Genomic DNA, 23,715 nt, shown 5'->3' on the forward strand with positions numbered 1-23,715 from the left:
CCTCACATTTATAGTAATTAACCCCATCAACAACCTCACACATTAACCCAATGTTGCCCATTACAACTGAAGTACTTGATGGGATTACTTTCTATAATCATTATAGTAAGGGAGTAAGTGATCCTACAAGTACCTCATATTCATAAGGGGCAACACTGGGTTAATGTGTGAAGTACATGATGGGGTTAATTACGATTAAAGTGAGGCACATGGAGGTATTAAATTCATAACACCTCATGCCTCACATTAATATTAAGTAATGGCAACATTGGGGTTAGTGTGAGTCACATTAAGGGCGGATTTACACAAGCGTGTGCGTTTCTGCACACGCAAAAAAAGCGGCATTTTGCGTGCGCAAAATGCACTTAACAGCTCCGTGTGTCATCACATAGGATGTGCGGCTGCGTGATTTTCGCGCAGCCGCCATCATTATGACACCCCGTTTGGATGTTTGTAAAGAGAAAAGCATGTGGTGCTTTTCTGTTTCCAAACATACTTTTGCCTGCTGTTGCGCGAATAACGCGCGTCCCACGGAAGTGCTTCAGTGTGGTGCGCGTGATTTTCACGCACCCATTGACTTCAATGGGTGCGTGATGCGCGAAAAACGCAGAAATATAGGACCTGTAGTGAGTTTTACGCAGCGGACTCACGCTGCGCAAAATCACGGACAGTCAGCACTGCCACATAGACTTGCATAGGTCCGTGCGACACGCGTGAAAAACACGCGGGTGGCACGGACGTATATCACGTTCGTGTAAATCCGCCCTAACTCCAATGTTCCTCAATACTGACTGCCTGCACAACATCATCATTGGTGGCAGTGGAGTGTTCATTCCTCCTCCTGTGATGCAGCCGGTGCCACTCTAACGAGCGGTGGTTCAGGGCGGGAACTAAAGACAGAGAACATCACAGACGAAGGCTGAGCCGAAAGGCACATCGGGGTTGGCACCATCCCGGTTTGCACCATACAGATGGGTATGCATTGAGGCATTGTATATTACTTGAAGTATTTATTCCTTTACATATGTTATTTACATGCTACCTTTTACCTATACCCCTGTTCACTTTGGAATTTTATTTTTGTCCAATCTACTATGTTTTGACATATATTTATATGCAACTGTAGCTTCCACGTAGCACTTTATCTATGATGTTCACTTATGACACATATACCAGTTGCCTTGGACTTAGGCTGTGTTTGTATGTTTCATTCCGGTGATGTCGCTTTATCCATTGTGGTATATTTTTTCTTGTATGATTGAAGGAACAGGGGGAGTAGGAAAAGTAGTGTGTTTCATAGATATAAAAAATAAAAAATACTTTATTATTAAATTGTTATTAAAAACAATGTTGGATGTAATAATAAAGTATTTTTTATTTTTTATATCTATGAAACACACTACTTTTCCTACTCCCCCTGTTCCTTCAATCATACATTGACAATCGGTGGTGTACACCTAGTGTGAGTTACTCCGACATATATTATATATAAATTGTACGGGGGTAATACCCATCCAAATATATATTTTTTCTTGAACTGTGGTGCTTTGTCCCATTATTCTGTAGGTTTATACATTTTGGATAGATGGGATGCACCTTTTACTGCTCCTTATGTAGTTGCTTGAGTTGATTTATAACGGGTGTTATACAGATGTAGCCGTCTTTATCTCGATTTTTTAACGCATTAAATACAGTGCCAAGAAACTTTAACTTGACTTTTTTTTAATGGCTTATCAATGGCTTATGTTGTGTGATATCACTCTGCAAAAAGTTATCAGTCAAGATAAAGATGGCTACATCCGTATCTACAGACCACTGCATGCTTTAGTTATCCATATGTTAGTACGTATACTTTTTTTCTTATTGCACATCTTTAATACATTTAATTCATTTTCAGACTTCTGTTAGCCCTGTCTTTTTTATAGGCAGTTTTTGACTGTGTAGGTAGGGACAAAATCTAATAGGACAAAGTTAACAAAAGGGTAGGGATATAGTGTATATTGGATTTGTCTTTATTATGTTTCCTATTGTATTTCTTGTTTCAGGTTCTGGATGTCTTGTGCTCTCTATGTGTATGTAATGGGGTTGCAGTGCGTACAAATCAGAATCTAATTTGTGACAATTTGCTGCCCAGGAGAGATCTCTTGTTGCAAACTCGTTTGGTTAATGATGTCACCAGGTATGTTCTCATCTCTTAAAGGGATTTGATATTGATGGCCTATCCTCAGGATAGTCCATCAATATCAGATCGGTGTTGGTCTGACTTTCGGCATACCCACAGTCTACTGAGTGCAGGGGCCCTTTATTGTTTACGAGGCACAGCTCCATACATTTTGTAGCGGCTTTGCCTAATGCTGCAGCTCTCTACAGCTCAGTCCTATTCAATTCAATAGTACTGAGCTGTAATACCAGGCAAAGGGTAGGCCAACAATATCAAAGGTCTGGAAAACCATTGTAAATATTTTTATGAAGAAGTGAATATTATTTATATCATAAAATATGACATGGCCCTAATTTATTGAACTGTATAGAAGCAGATACATTTAGGAAGTGTCAATGCTGCAACACTGAAGTTTGCAGCATGCAGCTTCTGCCATAGCCTTCTTCCATCTAGAACAATGTATATCATAGGACATCTTATATTACATGATATTGACGAGTTGACAAGTGAAGCTACATCAGTGGAGCTACTTATCAGAGTGTATTACTTAAATAGCAATACCTTTGCATTATGTTATTATTGAAATTGCTTCTGATAGCCGCAGAATGGACAATTTTATGACCGTCTGGATTCTCAAATTGCTCCTCTAGCTTCTGATAATGGCAGTTTATCAGGAAATTGCTATTTACTTTCAAAATGTGGCCTCAAAGGTGGAGTTACGATTAAAAAATGATTTATGTAGTCTGATGTGGTAAGAAGAATAACGACATAAGCTTTACAAAGTGAAGTGCCACTTACTTTTACAATAAAACCTATACTATATGCAAAATAGTAAAGAAAACATAAACTAAAGTTTATCTTGTCATTAATAAACTCCAAATATTCCCTTAAACTTTAATTTATATCAAACATGCTTCCAACTTTGTGGTAGCAGTTTGGGGAAAGCCCTTTCCGGATCCAGCATGACTGTGTCCAAATGCACTAAGCAAGGTCAATAAAGGCATGGTTAGGTGAGATTGGTGTGGAAGAACTTGACTGGCCCGCACAGAGCCCTGACCTCAACCCCATCAAACACCTTTGGGATGAACTAGAATGGAGCTTCTGAGCCAGGCCCTCTTGTCCAACATCAGTGTCTGACCTCACAAATGCTCGTCTGCATGAAAGGCCAAAAATTCTGACAGACATTGGACAGTTGAGCCTGACCTCTGCTTCTGTCTCTTTCCTCTGTCTCTGAAGTGTGTTTTTTTTCTATCCTTCCATTTGTCCATTACTGGTTGGCCTTTCTTCTATCTCCCTCAGCTGGTATCCTCTCACCTGCTACCAGTCTCTATCCCTTATCCCCTCTCTCAGTATCTGGCTTTTCCCTCTTAAGTAATGGGGACTGCCTCGCCTAGTGCTCCTCAGGTCTCCCCTTATGGTTCAGTCGCGCCCCATCCAGCGCTCATCCCCTAAGACTGGTGGCAGCAGTTAAAAATTTAGGCTAAGGCTTTTACTTGCCTTAGGTGGATTCCTGTGGATAGGTGATAAATGTCCATTGCCCCACAAGGGCCAAATAATGGAAACAACCCCACTCTTGTTTGAACGTTGCCCAGAGGTGAGGGAAGGCCATTGAAAAGCTGCATAGTATGGTACTTACCTGCTCCTGTGTCCTGAGGGAAGTGTATGTTGCTGGCACCTGTCTCCATGTTGGCTGCTGCGCTACCCAAGGCATTATTCTCTGTTGCACGATCCTCATCTGTCTTCTCCCCTTGTTGTTTCCTGTATGTCTCTTATTCACTTCCTAGCCTCCTTTCTCCTGGCACTTCTTTCTCCTCCCCATTCTCTTATTTCTGCTACCACCACTATTCCATATAGGCTCTGCCCCATTTCTCAACAGGCCATGCTCCGTTCTCTCATAATTGGCCACTCTCCTCCTGCCATCTGTCATTGGTCCCTTGTTCGTAGAAGTCCTGATTAGAGGTCACCGGGTCCCTTAGCCTCCCTAGACATGGCTGCCTCCTGTGAACAGGGTTAAGTTCCTCTACCCTTTTCCTCTCCACAGTTTCAACCCATCTACAGTATAACCTGTAGGCCTGGGTTGGCCATGCAGCCAGTCCAGATCTCTCTGTCCACTGTGACTTGCATCCAGGCTGCCCCAAGATTCCTCTGCTGTCGTCAGTAAGGATGTGGTAATGCCTAAAAGGGCCAGGTCCCTATTCTAGGACAAAGGAGACCTATACAGACTACCGCGGTCTATGGTTGGGATACATAGAGCGTCTGCCATCTCAGCAATCTGTTCAGGCTGGTCCCTCCACAGCATAAAATTTAAAGAGGCTCTGTCACCACATTATAAGTGGCCTATATTGTACATGATGTGATCGGCGCTGTAATGTAGATTACAGCAGTGTTTTTTATTTAGAAAAACTATCATTTTTGACTGCGTTATGACCTATATTAGCTTTATCCTAATGAGTTTCTCAATGGACAACTGGGCGTGTTTTACTACATGGCCAAGTGGGCATTGTGGAGAGAAGTGTATGACGCTGACCGATCAGCGTGATACACTTCTCTCCATTCATTTATACAGCACATAGCGATATAGCTATATCGCTATGTGCAGCCACATAAAGACACACTAACATTACTGCAGTGTCATGACAATGAATATACATTACCTCCAGCCAGGACGGGATGTGTATTCAGAATCCTGACACTTCTCTGTGATTTACAGTATATCAGACGGAGTCTCGCGAGATTACGCTGTAAACTGTCATTTACAGCGAGATCTCGCTGTCCTGTGCTGTAGTCTCAAACAGACGCTACAGAAGTGACAGGATTCTGAATACACATCCCGTCCTGGCTGGAGGTAATGTATATTCATTGTCAGGACACTGCAGTAACGTTATAGTGTGTGTGTATGTGGCTGCATATATCGCTATATCGCTATGTGCTGTATAAATTATTGTAGAGAAGTGTATGATGCTGATTGGTCAGCGTCATACACTCCTCCGTACAACCCCCACTTGTCCATATAGTAAAACACGCCCAGTTGTCCATTGAGAAACTAATTAGCATAAAGCTAATATAGGTCATAACACCGTCAAAAATGATCGTTTTTCTAAATAAAAAACACTGTTGTAATCTACATTACAGCGCCGATCACATCATGTACAATATAGGGCACTTATAATGTGGTGACAGAGCCCCTTTAAAAATGCATTCTGCCCCAATGAGTAGACCACATAAAATAATTAGAAATTCTCCAGACAGATCTTATTTATCTATAGCATCTGCTGAACTATTCCCTGTTAGGATGATCACAGGTAACTTGGACTAATACGCTTCCTGAGTGGAGTATTTTCTAATTCTGATTCAGAGTGTAGTACAAAACCTGGCTTCTGCAATGAAGAATTTTTTCAAAAAAAGTTTTTATTAAATAGTTTTAGTAATTTATCAAAAGAAAAAGAATGAAAGAATAATCAAAAAAAATTCCAAAGCAAAGCGCTTATAACCAACAATTCAATATGGGACACAGCAGTTCGGGATACCCTTCATGTTAAGAAGGATGCCTCCTCTCCTGATCAGGAGGGCATATTCCTTTCACCGCCATAGGCGTTTGTGCCTGTAGTCTTACTTAACCTTGGGGAATTTAAGGAATGAAAGCACCCTGACTGGTGTCCACTTCCAAACGAACAGATATGCTGTACCCCTAACCAGAGGTTCTGGTAAATCAGTGGTCATTCTCTCCATTTATGGACCCACCAGTATCACAACTCTCCAGGAGCACCACTTTCCCTCTATCAGATGCAGCATCCCTTAGCAATTCCTTAGGCAAGTAGCTGGACTCCGTTCGAAATCAGCTATTTTGGCAGCCAAATCTACTCTACGCCCGGCTGTTGCTTCCTTTTAGGTTAGAAAGGCCTGCATGGTCTGAGGCTAGATGGTTACAACAGCGCTTCTTTGCAGGAGCGCCACAAAAAGATTTGTCAGATTTTGCTTTGTAATGTCTTCAAGCCTCCATGTTCCTATGACAGGCCTCTCTGGTGTCGGCCCATTTTGCCACTAGAGCTACAGCTCTGTAGCCCTATGCCACTATATTGGGCTAATGTCCCTGGCAGCCCCTAAAAGCTCTCACTGGTTTGCACTTTTTTCAGAGATAGATTGTTCGGGAAGCGTATGGACAAAATAATTTCTGAAGCTCCTGTAGGTACCAACCCTCTACTTCCTCCCAGATGCTAGCAATCATCAAAACACTCCCAGAGGTTTTGTTTCTTTCATTACCTGCTCTCCTAGAACAGAGCAGAAGCCAAAACGTTACTTTGACACCAGGAGACCATTCTTTAAGCCTAAGCCCTCCCGGCTGGATCGCCCCAGAATCCCTAAACCCCCACTCTAACCCTCTCCTTAAGTAGTGGGACGACTTCTCTCTTTTCAGAAGATGCATGTCATACTCACATGGACGATGCCTGAGTTCAAGAGGTGGTGTCAGGTCACAAGAACACATTTTTGTCCCTCCCTCCTGGTCGGTTCTTTCTGTCTATGCCTCATCAGTCCCCGTGTTACACATTTTCTTTTTTCCAAGCTATTCATACTCCCCTCTGTCAGGGAGTGGTCATCCCAGTTCCAGAGTCCGAACATTTCCAAGGGTTCTGCTCCTATCTCTTTATAGTCCCCAAAATGGATGGTTCAGTCAAACCCATGCTGGATCTATAAAAAAGGCAAACTGTTTTGCGCAGGCTGGCAGGTTCCGGATGGAATCCTTGCAGTCAGTGGTCATGACAATGGAGCAGGTTGATTTCCTGTCCTCCATCGACATGCAATGCCTACCATCACATTTCTACCAGAGTTTCTTTTGATTCACTGTAAGCTCTCTGAATTCATGTTTTTCACCCTTTCCTTTGGCCTTGCCACTGCCCCCAGAGTTTTCACCAGGGTAATGGCCACTCTCATGGCGCTACTTTGGGCCAGGAGAACTACAGTAATCTCCTATCTGGACAACCTATTGGTGAAGGCTCCCTCCAGACAAGACACTATCTCCAGCCTCAAGATCACAAAAATATCCTGCAGAGATTTTGTGGGGTTTTCAACCAACTAAAGTTTTCTCTATCTCCGTCGCAGAACATGAAATTCCTGGGGATAATTTTCAATACCAGCACAGCCAGGGTCCATCTCTCTGCAGACAAGAATAGGTCCATCCAATCTGGAGTAGTACATCTTACCAGGAATGTTTCTTGCTTCATCTGCTTCTACATGAGGGTGTTGGGCAGGGTGGTCTCAGAGTTCGAGGCCATCCGTTATGCCCAGTTCCATATTCCCCCTATCCAAAAGGTGATCTTCTCTCATTGGGACAAATCACCTGCTCAAGGGGTATAGTTTCCCAAATGGAGTCACTTTTCGGGAGTTTCTACTGTTTTGGTCCCACAGGAGCTTTGGAAAAGCAACATGGTGCCAAGAAACCAATCCAGCAAAATCTGTGCTCCAAAAGCCAAATGGCACACCTTCCCTTCTGAGCCCTGCCATGTGCCCAAACAGCAGTTTCTGACCACATATGGGGTATTTCCGTACTCTGGAGAAGTTGCTTTTCAAATGTTAGGGTGGTACCTCAGGGACTTTGCAAATGCGACATAGTGCCGAGAAACCAATCCAGCAAAATGCGCTCCTTCCATTCTGAGCCCTGCCATGTGCCCAAACAGCACTTTATGACCACATATGGGGTATTTACGTACTCTGGAGAAGTTGTTTTACAAATGTTGGGGGGCTTTTTCTACTTTATTTCTTGTGGAAATAGTTGTTTTTTTTTTAGCTAGAACGACATCTTATTGGAAAAAAATGTAATTTTTAATTTTCACGTCCAAATTCTAATAAAATCTATAAAACACCAGTGGGGACACAATGCTCATTACACCTCTAGATTAATTCCTTGTTAGCTGTAATTTTCAATATGGAGTCTTTTTTGGGGGTGGTTCTTTTGTTTTGGCACGATAAGACCTTGTCTATCCTGACATGGTGCCTAAAATATACACTAAAAAAAAAAAAGGCCCCAAAATCTCTAGGTGCTCTATTGCTTCTGAGGCCTGTGCTTCAGTACACTAGGCCACATGTGGGATATTTATAAAAACTGTAGAATCTGGGCAATAAATATTGAGTGCGTTTCCCTGGTAAAAACTTCTGTTTGACAGAAAAAAGAGGATGAAAAATGAATTTCTGCATTGCTTTAATTCTTGTGCAACGCCTAAAGGGTTAAGAAACTTTTTAAATGCTGTTTTGAATACTTTAAGGGATGCCGTTTTTAAAATGGGGTGTTTTATAAGGGTTTGTATTGTATGGGCCCCTCAAAGCCACTTCACAACTGAACTGGTCCCTGTAAAAATAGCCTTTTGAAATTTTCCTGAATTGCTGCTAAAGTTCTAAGCCTTGTAATGCCCTAGAAAAATAAAAGTATGTTCAAAAAACGATGCCAATCTAAAGTAGACTTATGGGAAATGTTAATTAGCAACTATTTTGTGTTGTATAACTACAGTGAAGGAAATAAGTATTTGATCCCTTGCTGATTTTGTAATTTTGCCCACTGTCAAAGACATGAACAGTCTAGAATTTTTAGGCTAGGTTAATTTTACCAGTGAGAGATAGATTATATAAAATAAAAAAAAACAGAAAATCACATAGTCAAAATTATATATATTTATTTGCATTGTGCACAGAGAAATAAGTATTTGATCCCTTTGCCAAACAAGACTTAATACTTGGTGGAAAAACCCTTGTTGGCAAGCACAACAGTCAGACGTTTTTTGTAGTTGATGATGAGGTTTGCACACATGTTAGATGGAATTTTGGCCCACTCCTCTTTGCAGATCTGTAAATCATTAAGATTTCGAGGCTGTCGCTTGGCAACTCGGATCTTCAGCTCCCTCCATAAGTTTTCGAGGGGATTAAGGTCTGGAGACTGGCTAGGCCACTCCATGACCTTAATGTGCTTCTTTTTGAGCCACTCCTTTGTTGCCTTGGCTGTATGTTTCGGGTCATTGTCGTGCTGGAAGACCCAGCCACGAGCCATTTTTAATGTCCTGGTGGAGGGTAGGAGGTTGTCACTCAGGATTTGACGGTACTTGGCTCCATCCATTCTCCCATTGATGCGGTGAAGTAGTCCTGTGCCCTTAGCAGAGAAACACCCCCAAAACATAATGTTTCCACCTCCATGCTTGACAGTGGGGACGGTGTTGTTTGGGTTATAGGCAGCATTTCTCTTCCTCCAAACACGGCGAGTTGCGTTAATGTCAAAGAGCTCAATTCTAGTCTCATCTGACCACAGCACCTTCTCCCAATCACTCTCAGAATCATCCAGATGTTCATTTGCAAACTTCAGACGGGCCTGTACATGTGCCTTCTTGAGCAGGGGGACCTTGCGGGCACTGCAGGATTTTAATCCATTACGGTGTAATGTGTTACCAATGGTTTTCTTGGTGACTGTGGTTCCAGCTGCCTTGAGATCATTAAGAAGTTCCCTCCGTGTAGTTTTCGGCTGAGCTCTCACCTTCCTCAGGATCAAGGATACCCCACGAGGTGAGATTTTGCATGGAGCCCCAGATCGATGTAGATTGAAAGTCATTTTGTATGTCTTCCATTTTCTTTCTATTGCACCAACAGTTGTCTCCTTCTCACCCAGCGTCTTACTTATGGTTTTGTAGCCCATTCCAGCCTTGTGCAGGTCTATGATCTTGTCCCTGACATCCTTAGAAAGCTCTTTGGTCTTGTCCATGTTGTAGAGGTTAGAGTCAGGCTGATTAATTGAGTCTGTGGACAGGAGTCTTTTATACAGGTGACCATTTAAGACAGCTGTCTTTAATGCAGGCAGCAAGTTAATTTGGACCGTGTAACTGGTCTGGAGGAGGCTGAACTCTTAATGGTTGGTAGGGGATCAAATACTTATTTCTCTGTGCACAATGCAAATAAATATATATAATTTTGACTATGTGATTTTCTGTTTTTTTTTTTTTTATATAATCTATCTATCACTGGTAAAATTAACCTAGCCTAAAAATTCTAGACTGTTCATGACTTTCACAGTGGGCAAACTTACAAAATCAGCAAGGGATCAAATACTTATTTCCTTCACTGTATCTGTCTTACAAGCAGATACATTAAATTTTTCATTTTTAAATACTGAATCAACCAAATTTTACCAGGAACATAAAGTCCAATGTGTCACGAGAAAACAATCTCAGAATAGCTTGGATAGGTAAAAGAGTTCCACTTATTACCACATAAAGTGACACGTCAGATTTGAAAAATAAGGCTCTGTCAGGAAGGTCAAAAGTGGCCAAAGAGGGAAGGGGTTAATAGGCTGTATTTATTTATTGTCACTTTCTGTTGTCAAGAGGAGAGCTGCTGAAAGAGACAGAAAGAGAAAGAGATTCCACTAGTTAAAAGAATGCAGTTACCAAATAAATTATGGGGTTGTCGTTCACTGAAACTTCCAAACAAATCTGAGTTTCCATATTTTGGAGATTAGTTTGCTTCTTCCAGATCTCATAAAAACATTTGGTTCCTTTATACAAAGTGCTATTTTTATGTGTGGGCATTGTGAGATTAAAAGTTTTGCTATATTTTTATGTTACAATAAAGTTAACTATTTTGATATTTTTCAGCATGAGGCCTAATATCTTCCTGGGTGTAGCTGACGGCTCAGCACAGTACAAAAAGTGGTACTTTGAGATGATTATCGATCAGGTAGATCCATTTCTAACACCGGAACCAACTCACTTGCGAGTAGGTTGGGCTTCCACCTCTGGTTATGCTCCTTATCCTGGTGGAGGTGAAGGATGGGGAGGCAATGGTGTAGGTGATGATCTTTTCTCCTACGGCTTTGATGGCCTTCACTTATGGTCTGGTAAGTGCATTTTTTTTTTTTATAAGGGTGGTGCCATACATTTAGCACCATACAGATCTTAATGTAATATTAAGTCATGGCGCACAATGGCTTTATCTGAATTATCGAAATCAAGTGCAAATTGCTTGTCACCTCTATTTCCATTGTTTATTCTGGAACCGGTATTACATGCTACAGCTCATGACTCATGTCACTGAATTACAAAGCTTTCAAAATACAGGAACAACTTTTTGTTCATGAAAGGTGGCCTGATAAAAGGAGTTCCCAGAGCATTATCCTAGATTTATTTCTATGTATTTGGTTACATAAGGGCAGTTCATGAACCTATAAAGTCATAATATACTCTTGACCTCTGCCTTAATATAAGCATTGCATGACGCCTCATGAAAGAATTATTACAATGCGCACTTGTTTGCCTGTGATTACAGGCTCATAACATATATATTGTGCTCAGGCAGCATAATGCTGTTTTCCTATGGGTATAAATTAAATGAAGCCAGCGCTGAATCCTGGGCTTAACGTGCTTTGGAAGCTTGGAAGAGAACACAATCTTGCATTTGCCAGTTGGAGGGATTTGAGCAGGCTGCGCTGTTCATAATACAACAAAAGCTAATTTCCTTTATATAATCCACTGTCTTTAAATAAAACAGCTGTGTATAGCTGGACAATAGTAATTCCTCAGACTGAAATGAGGCCTACTGTCAACAGACTACACAACTCTCAGGGAAAAAAAAACAAAAACATTTCCCAAACGGATTCACTCTTACTATTACAGTGCCAAATCATTGCAGTGAACATGTCTAGTCTTGGCATCTTGCCTTCGTAAAAGTGCTGCTTGTTGGGCAAAAGTGGATGCGTGCAACTGATGACAAACTATTTCCTCACACTTGATTTGACATATTCCAGTTCTCAGTTATAGACAAGAATTAAAGAGGACCTGTCACCTCTCTGTTTTAATTTAAAAAATAAAATCTTCTTCATGAAATAACAGGGGTATCTTTTCATAGAACTCTACATTGTGCTGTTCCTTCTGTTATTCCTCTTAGAAATTTATTAATAAATTGACAACAGGGTGTTGCCAGTTGGGAGTGCGGCCCTACATAGACTGACAATGTCCAATCAGTGTTGACAGAGTGAAACTGTAGGGAAATTCCTCTTTGACAAGGGGAATGGAAACACCCAGTTGTCAATTTATTCATAAATTTCTAGAAGCAATAGCAAAGAAAAGGCACAGCGCACAATTCTGAAAAAAAAAAGAAGTTACAGAAATGTTATTTCATGGGGAATACAAGAATTTACTGAAATAGACATGTCATGAGACTGGTCTTCTTTAAGAGCACTTGCGCCTTCAGGTTTATATGTGTTATTTACTCCTGTCTTTTCTTATTGTCAACCAGTGTCCATATGTCCAATTAGGACATATAATGTAGACATAGAGAAAAATCTCCTGCTTGAAACCCCCTCTATAAGCCGGAGCAGAATGTAACACTTCATGTTTCCTGCAGCGACCACTTCAGGGGAACATTATGGTCAGCGAGAGCTTACCCTGGCAATAACAGCTCATAGCAAAGGGGTTTCAGAGAACTGGACCTAAGTGATCTCTGGGGTGGCTATCTTTGATGAATGGGTTATTTTCATGAGACAACCCTTTTAAATGTGATTCGTGTTTTTTATTCACATGCTACTAGAAGTGCCATTGGCCCAATTGTTTAGAATTGAATTGAACATGCGGTGCTGTAAGAGGTCCCTTAGTAGTTTTCATAGAAAAAAGGTGATGCTAGGTGTGTGAAGTTCAGACAGACCATGGAACACAATTCACAACATCTTATTTTATCCGGACTGTGACTCATTTAACCCAACCTGTGTTTTTCATTGACGTATAAGGTAGAACGTAATCTAAGTGCTTTGTATTTGACTCACGGTAGAGTAGGATATTTAGGATGTGATCTACAATTAAATTGCTTTGTTGCTCTTTATATGATTTCCTTGCAGCTTCTATTCTATTGTGACTTGTAATTTTGCAGATGATTAAGATAAATGTTGTATTATAATGACGCTCTTACTACCTACTGTCTTATGGCTTTATATAGGACGGGTACCGAGGGCCGTGGCTTCAAGTAACCAGCACCTATTAGCATCTGATGATGTGGTCAGCTGCTGCCTGGACTTGGGAGTGCCTAGTATTTCATTTCGCATTAATGGTCAGCCAGTCCAAGGCATGTTTGAGAACTTTAACACCGAAGGTCTCTTTTTCCCAGTTGTAAGCTTTTCTGCTGGGGTAAAGTAAGTAATCTTTACTGTTGCATGCATTTTTCATTAATATCATTTGCTTTTAGAATACGTATTTCACAGCCAATTTGGGAACTTCAACTAACATGCTAAGGGGTTACCGTTATTTCAACTAACTTATGACATAGAGACAATTTTAAAAGTTGTGATCCTTGGGAGTTCATGTGTTGAGACCCCTACAAACACAAGAAAAATGTGACTGTGGCACTCCATTGCCCTCATTCATTCTACCATTTGGTGAGGGTCTGGGCACCGAGATCCCTACTCATCCTAACTTCTGACAGGTTGTTATGACTACAGTTTTAACAGATTACAACATTTATATAAATGATCATTGTTTTTTACTCATCTAATGTTCTTAGATACCCTTAGGGCTGTTCTTAAGTGACCCCTGACCCAGTCGTAACTGAACAGTCTAAACATATGCGTAAATCGCTTTACATATTCACTCTTTTAAAATTTTACAGCTGAGAAAAGCCTAAATTTCAGATAAGAACAAAGCAGAGAAAATGCAAAGACAGTGTATATATTTGCATTCATACTTGTGGCTCTAAAGCTCATTACACGGAGGTCAATGTATAAAACTCACTCCTTATACCCTTACCTTGTCGTAAAATTCCTTGCTTTCTCTGCAGCACTACAATTTATAGTCACACGAGGGGAAATATAATATACATACATACATACATACATACTCTGAGTTAAAAACTGTTTTATGACATACTATGTGATCTTCTAGGGTCCGATTTCTTCTTGGTGGTCGCCATGGGGAATTCAAGTTCTTACCCCCAGCTGGCTATGCTCCATGCTATGAGGCCCTGTTGCCAAAAGAGAAGATGAGAGTGGAGCCTGTGAAAGAGTATAAAAGAGATTGTGAAGGAGTTCGGGACTTGCTGGGTACAACACACTTTCTGTCCCAAGCTTCATTCATTCCTTGTCCTATTGATACCAGCCAGGTACAACTACTTACTCTCTACAAATATTTCACTTACATCGTGTACACAGGTAGTACGATCTCATACTCAAAAGCATATTCAGAATCTGTATCATTTCTGTGAGCTACACATTTTTATAATGGTTCTGTTCTATGGAGCTATGCATAATTTATTTTAAAAAAAAAGCCAATACTTACATCCCGGGTTTTGCCATAGTGACACGTTCCTCTGTTCTACATGCAGCCTGGCCTTCTGGGATGATGTTTCAATCACAGCCTGCAGCGGACACATGGGCTGCAGCGTCATCACAGCAGGCCGGGCTGCACAGAGAACAGAGGGGATATCCAGGGGTGTAAGTATTGGCTATTTTTTCTTCCCAACATTGGAACTCTGGCCGAAAATCTGCACCAAATTGTTGTGGTGGTTTGGTTTTTTCGTCCGGAATTCCCTGCGGGTTTTATGACGGATACCCTGCATGCTTTTATTCAGCATCTCCACCATGTGTGAACATCCTTTAAATTTCTTGCATATTTATTAAAGGTTAACTAAACTTTCAGAAAACGTCTGACATGTCATAGTGACATGTCAGAAGTTTTGATCGGTGTGGGTCTGAGCACTGAGACCCCACCAATCGCTGAAACTAAGTGGCAGAAGCGCTAAGGTGAGCGCTGAGCCGCTTGGTTTCTGATTGACTTTTCTCAGAAAACCGAGCAGTTGGTGTACGGACTCAATAGATAGTCTATGGGCCCGTACACCAACTGCTCAGCTTTCTGAGAAAAGCCGATCAGAAATGAAACGACTCAGCGCTCACCCGAGCACTTCTGCTGCTTCATTTTAGCGTTCGGTGGAGATCTCGGTGCACAAACCCTCCCCGATCAAAACTTCTGACATGTCATTATGACATGTTAGAACTTTTCTGAAAGTTTAGTTAGCCTTCAAATTCGCATCATAGTAAATAAATGAAAAATAATTTTTGTCAGAAGTGTATTAGAGCCTTAATACTTTATAAATATATTCTGGTGATTCATATAAAGTATTGAAAATAAATGCCATTTTCATGGCCGCATATAACCAATATAATTCATTCAAAGAAAACAAAAAAAGAAAGAAAAGAAAAAGTATTCCAGAAAATTACTAGGCACTCTTGGGTTAATAGAAATTTATGAAAATTATTTTATTATTAACTCCGAATATTTTCGGAAATATAAATATATACACACAAATTTAAAACATTTATAGCACCGTGCTATATTTACATTGCATTTTTTGGTATGTTTATTATGTATGGTTTATCTATAACCACATCTTTTTCTATATAATTCATTCAACCTCATACATCAGGACATAGGCAGAATAAAATCAGACTACAGAGAACAATTTATTTGCTGATGTGTTATACACATAAGCATGGGCAAGCATATTTTAACATATAGAGAAAATCTCAGTGACCAATGCATATTACACGGCCAAATCTAGTGGCAGATATCAAATGGAAAGGGCATTTTACTTATATATTATGTCTAGCATTGTATAGTAAACCCCTTAATCTGCACTGCACTGAAGGCCGTTCGATCTATGCTAAGTCTATGGACTGTACCCTATATGGTGGCCAGACTTAAGGGTGTGCAAGCAAATTCCTTATGATTCTTTATTTTCCTGTACATATAACAATCATGATCATTATCTGTGAATGCAAATAAAGAAAATTTTAGGTTTTACCAGGGATGTAAGTGAAAGTTATAGACCCCCCCAAAAAAATCAGAAAGGCCTAAACAGGGTTTCTTGACTAGTCACTCCTGAAAGGGGGGCACCACTGGCCCTGAGGGCCTGGGCATCTGGAGCTTGTGTCCCACGTACCACACTTGGTATTAAGACCCATAGGAAGGCAGCTGTGCTGGATCCAGCAACATTCCGGAGTGTTTTTGATTGGCCACTGTATGGTTGCTTGCACACTGCATCATTGTATTATGTGCGTGCTGTATCGTAATAACATCAGGGAGGGGGCGTCAATACAAGATACAGCACAGGGCACCATCCAACCTAAGGCTGACCCTGCCCTATATTTATGCCAGCACTATGCTACCGACCCAAATCTAGTGTCTGCATTAAAAAATGGGGAAATATTTCCTAAGTACACAGGTCGGGTAGATTTGTATTGCACCAGTGACTAATAAGAGTGATTCTGGCAATAGAATAATATTAGAATAAATGTTCACAGTTCTATACTTTCTATTTAGACTATATTTAGATAGAAAGTTAAACTTTGCAAATACTTTGCATAACTTCTCTTGTACCGTTGTTTTAATACAGTCTGTTTTAGAAAACTACATTCATATATCTCAACACTCTGTTGACAGAAACTGCTAACAACTTGAGAATTTTGTTTTTATTTTTTGAAATTGGGTTTTATACAGCATATGACTTTCATTACTCTTTGTGTTACGTATAATGTCTAACTACATGCTAAGAATAAATATGTGCATCCTTTATAGATTGTTTTACCTCCTCATCTTGAGAAGATCCGAGACAAACTAGCAGAAAACATCCATGAACTTTGGGGCATGAACAAAATTGAACTTGGCTGGATCTATGGCAAGGTACATAATGACTCTAATTTATAGAATTTAACTATAGTAACAGAATATATGACATTCAAATTCCTTATGATTATCTATTTTACTGTATGTATAAAGATCATGTACATTATTCATAGTAAATACAAACGTAAAACATTCTGTTTTACCAAGATCGTAACTGGAATTTATGGGGCCTCATAGCAAACCACCTACAGTAGTTGACATTAAACTGAGCTGTGGTAATGGCAAGAGCAATATATATATATATTATTCTTTTTTTTGTTCTTTTTTCTAAAGGAACATTTATTTGGCAAGTCATAGACAAATGACCCGTTTAACATGGCATAGCCAAAACAGCATGAATCATTTTTTTCTATAGAGGACTTGTCACTAGGTCCTACAAAGTGAGTTAATAGTCTAACCTAATAGCCGCTGTGTCTGTAGTCCAGCGTTGTTTGTCCTGTACTTGTGCGTCCCCCCATTACTGAGCTATGGACCCCTCTTTATTTAGCAACCAATATGGAAATGACCCGCTAGCTAGCCAAGTGGGTTTGGCCACCAGCAATTCTCAAGGGGCGGGGCTACCACTGAGCCTCTGACGCTGACTTATCACCATGAGGCTGTTTCCTAAAGACAGTCCTAGACCAGCGTCATCGCGAGAGACCACGCTGGCTGTAGACTGACTCACGCGATGACTGCTGGACTCACAGGCACAGCGGCTATTAGGTGAGACTACTTACTCACTTTGTAGGACCTAGTGACAGGTCCTCTTTAAGCAGTCATCAAGTAGTAGTGTCATATATCAGATCTTCTGCACAAGAAAGAACAGTACATTTGTAGCAGATAGACACCAACTTCTATGGCTGTAGTTACTCCCATGGGTTTCACAAATTCCTAGACATGTTTCTCTTCAGAATTGTAATTATATCTATAAGGCCAGGATAACAAAACACAGCCAAAAACATCCACAAACACTGCATAAAAAAAAAGTGTGTGTGATCCTGGCCTAAATGTGTCTTAAGATCTTTTTTTTTTTAATAATGTGCATGGAAATTCAAAAAATAGCAGTCTGTAGTCCTCTGAAAACGAGTAATTTGAAGTGCTAACCAGAGAGAGCCATCTGTAGACCGCTTCTTTATTGTTATACCTATTACTGCATACCACAATGAGCAATAAAGAATGCATAATTATATCAATAAACCTTTATTCAAAAATTAGAAAAAAAATCTGACAGAAACTGTCTCAGAAATAAAACAATATAAGGTCAAATAAAACCAGACTGAGGTGGTGGTCAACTCACCAGCAAAAGTACATAATATGCAAAATGCACACATATGGCAAAAAATTGTAAGGTCAAAACCAGTACAAACAATATACCATACTAATAAAAACCAAGAATATAAAAAATAATGAAATATGGACACAGAGTAACCATTCAAAATAGTACAGACAGGTATGTTATACAAGTACCAAGTAGGTATAAAACAGATGGCACCAAATACTAACCCATCACAAGGACAAGTGTCCAAAAGATACAACACTGGAAGGAAACACCACCTCAGGACCCCTTGGGTCCCCTTGTACTATTTTAAATGGTGTGTCTATATTTCATTATTTTTAAAATTCTTGGTTTTTATTAGTATGGTATATTGTCTGTACTGGTTTTGACCTTACAATTTTTTGCCATATGTGTGCTTTTTGCATGTTATGTACTTCTCTTGGAGAGTTGACCACCACCTTAAGTTCATTTTATTTGACCTTTTAATGCTTTTATTCTGAGACCGTTTCTGTCAGATTTTTTGAATGAAGATTTATTGATATAATTATAATGCATTCTTTATTGCTCATTGTGGTATACCTAGTGTTATTATTAGTGTCGGTGTACCATGAGATATATTTTCATTTAGGGACTTTCTCTGGTTCGTTTTTTGGTAACTTTTTTATTAGGAGAGCACAGATCAGGGATAAGTATTGTGAGGACTGTATCCATAGCAACTCACATGGCTAACCAGAACCCTGCTTTGTGCTGATGAGGTCGAGAAGATAGAAACAAAATGACCAACAGATGGTCTCTCGTCAACTAATACCCAAGTCATTTGTCTAAGAATCCTTCTGTATAGTGACATTGACAGACAGGGTAGTCATGTAATTCACTCTTTAGAAAGAGTCTAGCTCTTTACATATTTCTTCCCTGGAGCATTGTCTCCATACCTTCCTAAAAACTTTTTATAAAGTAATCTGCTGGTCTTTGTTAAAGTGCACCTATCATTTCAGGGGACTTTTCAGAATAAGATAGATGTTTGTGTACATAAGGAATAAGACTATTTCTGGCTATTATATGACTTGTATCCTGCATTTTTTTGTAGTTTTCCCCTCTGTATGCTCTATCTATAATTGTCAGTTTTGCCCATGCTAGGAGGCAGAGACTAGCTGCTATGATGTCTTCCATACATCCTGCTCTCCTATCTCTCTTTAGCACAACCTCAGAGGCAGTAGCTTCATGGAGGACATCACACAACAGTACTTAATAGTGTAACTGTGAATCAAGCCCTAGGGTCAGATATAACACTTACTAGAAGCAGCATCAGCAGCATCTGTGTGTGCCTCTCTGTCTTACTCTGCTTCTGCTCCCTTTTTCACCCTCTTCATAGACTTCTAATAGGCAGCATGTAACCTGATCCTTCTTTTATTATTTCTTTTATTTTCCATGTCTTAATTATAGAATAACATTCGACTTATCCATAACATTAGATATGGGATAGGGGATACATGTCTTTTGTCTTTTCACACTATAGGTCACATGTTTTTGGGGGGTTGGGGATGCTGTATGGCGTTCCCTACAGGGGGGGCTGTATAGCATTCCCTACCGGGGGTGGCTGTATGGCGTTCCCTACATGGGGGGTTGTATGGCATTCCCTACATGGGGGGCTGTATAGAATTCCCTACGGGGGGGTTGTATGGCGTTCCCTACAGGGGGGCTGTAAGGGGTTCCCTAAAGGGGGGGACTGTATGGCCTTCCCTACAGGGTGGGGCTGTATAGCGTTCCCTACAGGGGGGGCAGTATGGCATTCCCTACAGGGGGGGCTGTAAGGCGTTCCCTACAGACCCCCCCTGTAGGGAACGCCATACAGACCCCCTGTAGATAACGCCATACAGACCCACCTGTAGATAACTCCATACAGAGTCCCACCTGTAGATAACGCCATACAGCCCCCCTGTGGATAGCGCCATACAGCCCCCCTGTAGATAACGGCATACAGCCCCCACTGTAGATAACGCCATACAGCCCCCCTGTAGATAGCGCCATACAGCCCCCCCTGTAGATAACGGCATACAGCCCCCCCTGTAGATAACGGCATACAGCCCCCACTGTAGATAACGCCATACAGTCCCCCCTGTAGATAACACCATACAGTCCCCCCTGTAGATAACGCCATACAGCCCCCTCTGTAGATAACGCCATACAGTCCCCCTGTGGATAGTGCCATACAGCCCCCTGTAGATAACGCCATACAGTCCCCCTGTGGATAGCGCCATACAGTCCCCCTGTAGATAACGCCATACAGCCCCCCTGTAGATAGCGGCATACAGCCCCCCTGCAGATAGCACCATACAGCCCCGCCTGTAGATAGCGCCATACAGCCACCCTCTGTAGATAGCGCCATACAGCCCCCTCTGTAGATAGCGCCATACAGCCCCCTCTGTAGATAGCGCCATACAGCCCCCTCTGTAGATAGCGCCATACAGCCCCCTGTTTAGATAGCGCCATACAGCCCCCTCTGTAGATAGCGCCATACAGCCCCCTCTGTAGATAGCGCCATACAGCCCCCTCTGTAGATAGCGCCATACAGCCCCCTCTGTAGATAGCGCCATACAGCCCCCTCTGTAGATAGCGCCATACAGCCCCCTCTGTAGATAGCGCCATACAGCCCCCTTTGTAGATATCTACAGAGGGGGCTGTATGGCGTTATCTACAGGGGGGACTGTATGGCGCTATCTACAGAGGGGGCTGTATGGCGTTATCTACAGAGGGGGCTGTATGGCGCTATCTACAGAGGGGGCTGTATGGCGTTATCTACAGGGGGGGGCTGTAAAAAAGGCACTATCTACAAGGGGGGGGGGGTTGTGTGACACCCAGGGGAGGGGGGGCCCCAGTCAAAAGTTTGCTATGGGGCCCAGTCTTTCCTAGTTACGCCCCTGACAGTCAGGAAGTATATTAATTTTATTATTTTAGCTATTTTAAAAGTTTTATTTATCTTCCGTAAAACCTGTTTACTTTGTAACGCATCTTCTACCCTTTATCGAGCTATGTAACCTTATTGTCGTTGTTGTTTTAGGTGCGAGATGATAATAAACGTCAGCATCCTTGTTTGGTAGAATTTTCCAAGCTTCCAGAAACAGAAAAGAATTATAACCTGCAAATGTCTACTGAGACTTTAAAGTAAGTTTAAACTCTTTCTGAATCCTGTGGAAGAATTTTCTCTGGTATCTGTTTAAAGTAAGATGGGCTCTACCAAATCTAACTGCATTTGATTTAATGTCTATCAAAGCCAACACTAAAAATAACTAAAAGATACCTGCTTTTGATAGGAAAAGTATTCATTACATTGTGCAAGTTGCACTAATTATAATATGTTTATTGATAACCACCCTTCCCCCTTCCTTCGTTAGTACGTTCTCTTAGGCTAGGTTCACAATATGTTTGGGCATTATGTCCGATGGGACTGTTTGAAATGTTATGCCAAACATATGCCTAGACATACAGCTGTATATGTCTGCCATTCACTCCCACCAATAAAAAAAGCGCAGTATTCTATTTTGTAGGGAGGTTTTCATTTGTATGCAGTGTTTAGTCAAAGGCATACCAAATTATAATGGCCAAACTTATGCCAAAAGGACACTCTTTTGGCATATGTTTGGCTAATGATGGTCTATGTATATGTTGAATGTACACTACCGTTCAAAAGTTTAGGGTCACTTAGAAATTTCCTTATTTTTGAAAGAAAAGCACAGTTTTTTTCAATGAAGATAACATTAAATTAAGCAGAAATACACTCTATACATTGTTAATGTGCTAAATGACTATTCTAGCTGCAAACGTCTGGTTTTTAATTCAATATCTACATAGGTGTATAGAGGCCCATTTCCAGCAACCATCACTCCAGTGTTCTAATGGTACATTGTGTTTGCTAACTGTGTTAGAAGGCTAATGGATGATTAGAAAACACTTGAAAACCCTTGTGCAATTATGTTAGCACCGCTGTAAACAGTTTTGCTGTTTAGAGGAGCTATAAAACTGACCTTCCTTTGAGCTAGTTGAGAATCTGGAGCATTACATTTGTGGGTTCGATTAAACTCTCAAAATGGCTAGAAAAAGAGAGCTTTCATGTGAAACTCGACAGTCTATTCTTGTTCTTACTACTCCCTTCAGAGGACAGCACACACAGGCTCTAACCAGAGTAGAAAGAGAAGTGGGAGGCCCTGCTGCACAACTGAGCAACAAGACAAGTACATTAGAGTCTCTAGTTTGAGAAATAGACGCCTCACAGGTCCTCAACAGGCAGCTTCATTAAATAGTACCCGCAAAACGCCAGTGTCAATGTCTACAGTGAAGAGGTGACTCCGGGATGCTGGCCTTCAGCGCAGAGTGGCAAAGAAAAAGCCATATCTGAGACTGGCTAATAAAAGGAAAAGATTAATATAGGCAAAAGCACACAGACATTGGACAGAGGAAGATTGGAAAAAAGTGTTATGGACAGACAAATCGAAGTTTGAGGTGTTTGGATCACACAGAAGAACATTTGTGATACGCAGAACAACTGAAAAGATGCTGGAAGAGTGACTGACGCCATCTGTCAAGCATGGTGGAGGTAATGTGATGGTCTGGGGTTGCTTTGGTGCTGGTAAAGTGGGAGATTTGTACAAGGTAAAAGGGATTTTGAATAAGGAAGGCTATCACTTCATTTTGCAACGCCATGCCATACCCTGTGGACAGCGCTTGATTGGAGCAATTTCATCCTACAACAGGACAATGACCCAAAGCACACCTCCAAATTATACAAGAACTATTTAGTGAAGAAGCAGGCAGCTGGTATTCTATCTGTAATGCAGTGGCCAGCGCAGTCACCAGATCTCAACCCCATAAAGCTGTTGTGGGAGCAGCTTGACCGTATGGTACGCAAGAAGTGCCCATCAAGCCAATCCAACTTGTGGGAGGGCCTTCTGGAAGCATGGGGTGAAATTTCTCCCAATTACCTCAGCAAATTAACAGCTAGAATGCCAAAGGTCTGCAATGCTGTAATTGCTGCAAATGGAGCATTCTTTGTCGAAAGCAAAGTTTGAAAGAGAAAATTATTATTTCAAATAAAAATCATTATTTCTAACCTTGTCAATGTCTTGACTATATTTTCTAGTCATTTTGCAACTCATTTGATAAATATAAGTGTGAGTTTTCATGGAAAACACAAAATTGTCTGAGTGACCCCAAACTTTTGAACGGTAGTGTATACGTCTGGAGAATTCACCAACATATACGCTCAACAAGTTTTGTACCTGGCCTTACCACTATATTAATGAATGATATGTGCACCTCTATTTTGATGTATATAAAAAAAATAATGTGGTACCGTGTTAGCCAGTAAAATCTATGCAATTTTACTTTTGAGTAAAAAAAGACAAACGTATTAGTCATGATGCCTTTATTGGCCAACACAAAAATTATAAATGCAAGCTTTCACATCACAGAGGCCCCTTCATCAGGCAAGTTTACAATTGAATGACTGGAAATGGACACCCACAGTAACTAAAGATGAAAAGATACACAATTTGATAATGCTTCAGTACAAGTAATACGCCATTTGTTTGCTATTTGATGTATTACTTGTATTG

The 23,715-nt window shown here is 40.9% G+C and overlaps 1 protein-coding gene across 4 annotated transcripts in view; it reads left to right on the forward strand.

The window, feature by feature from the left end:
• The window catches only part of RYR3 (ryanodine receptor 3), a 658,838-nt gene that overhangs the window by 268,790 nt on the left and 366,333 nt on the right, over positions 1 to 23,715 (forward strand). For all 4 annotated transcript variants that reach the window (XM_075844915.1, XM_075844916.1, XM_075844917.1 and 1 more), the window contains 6 exons: positions 2,046 to 2,179; positions 10,786 to 11,027; positions 13,118 to 13,310; positions 14,056 to 14,272; positions 16,744 to 16,848; positions 21,165 to 21,268. In XM_075844915.1, coding sequence (XP_075701030.1) covers positions 2,046 to 2,179; positions 10,786 to 11,027; positions 13,118 to 13,310; positions 14,056 to 14,272; positions 16,744 to 16,848; positions 21,165 to 21,268 — 995 coding nt within the window. The remainder of the gene's footprint in view (positions 1 to 2,045; positions 2,180 to 10,785; positions 11,028 to 13,117; positions 13,311 to 14,055; positions 14,273 to 16,743; positions 16,849 to 21,164; positions 21,269 to 23,715) is intronic.

The sequence above is a fragment of the Rhinoderma darwinii genome, chromosome 12 (assembly GCF_050947455.1).
Source record: "Rhinoderma darwinii isolate aRhiDar2 chromosome 12, aRhiDar2.hap1, whole genome shotgun sequence".
NCBI lineage: Eukaryota > Metazoa > Chordata > Amphibia > Anura > Rhinodermatidae > Rhinoderma > Rhinoderma darwinii.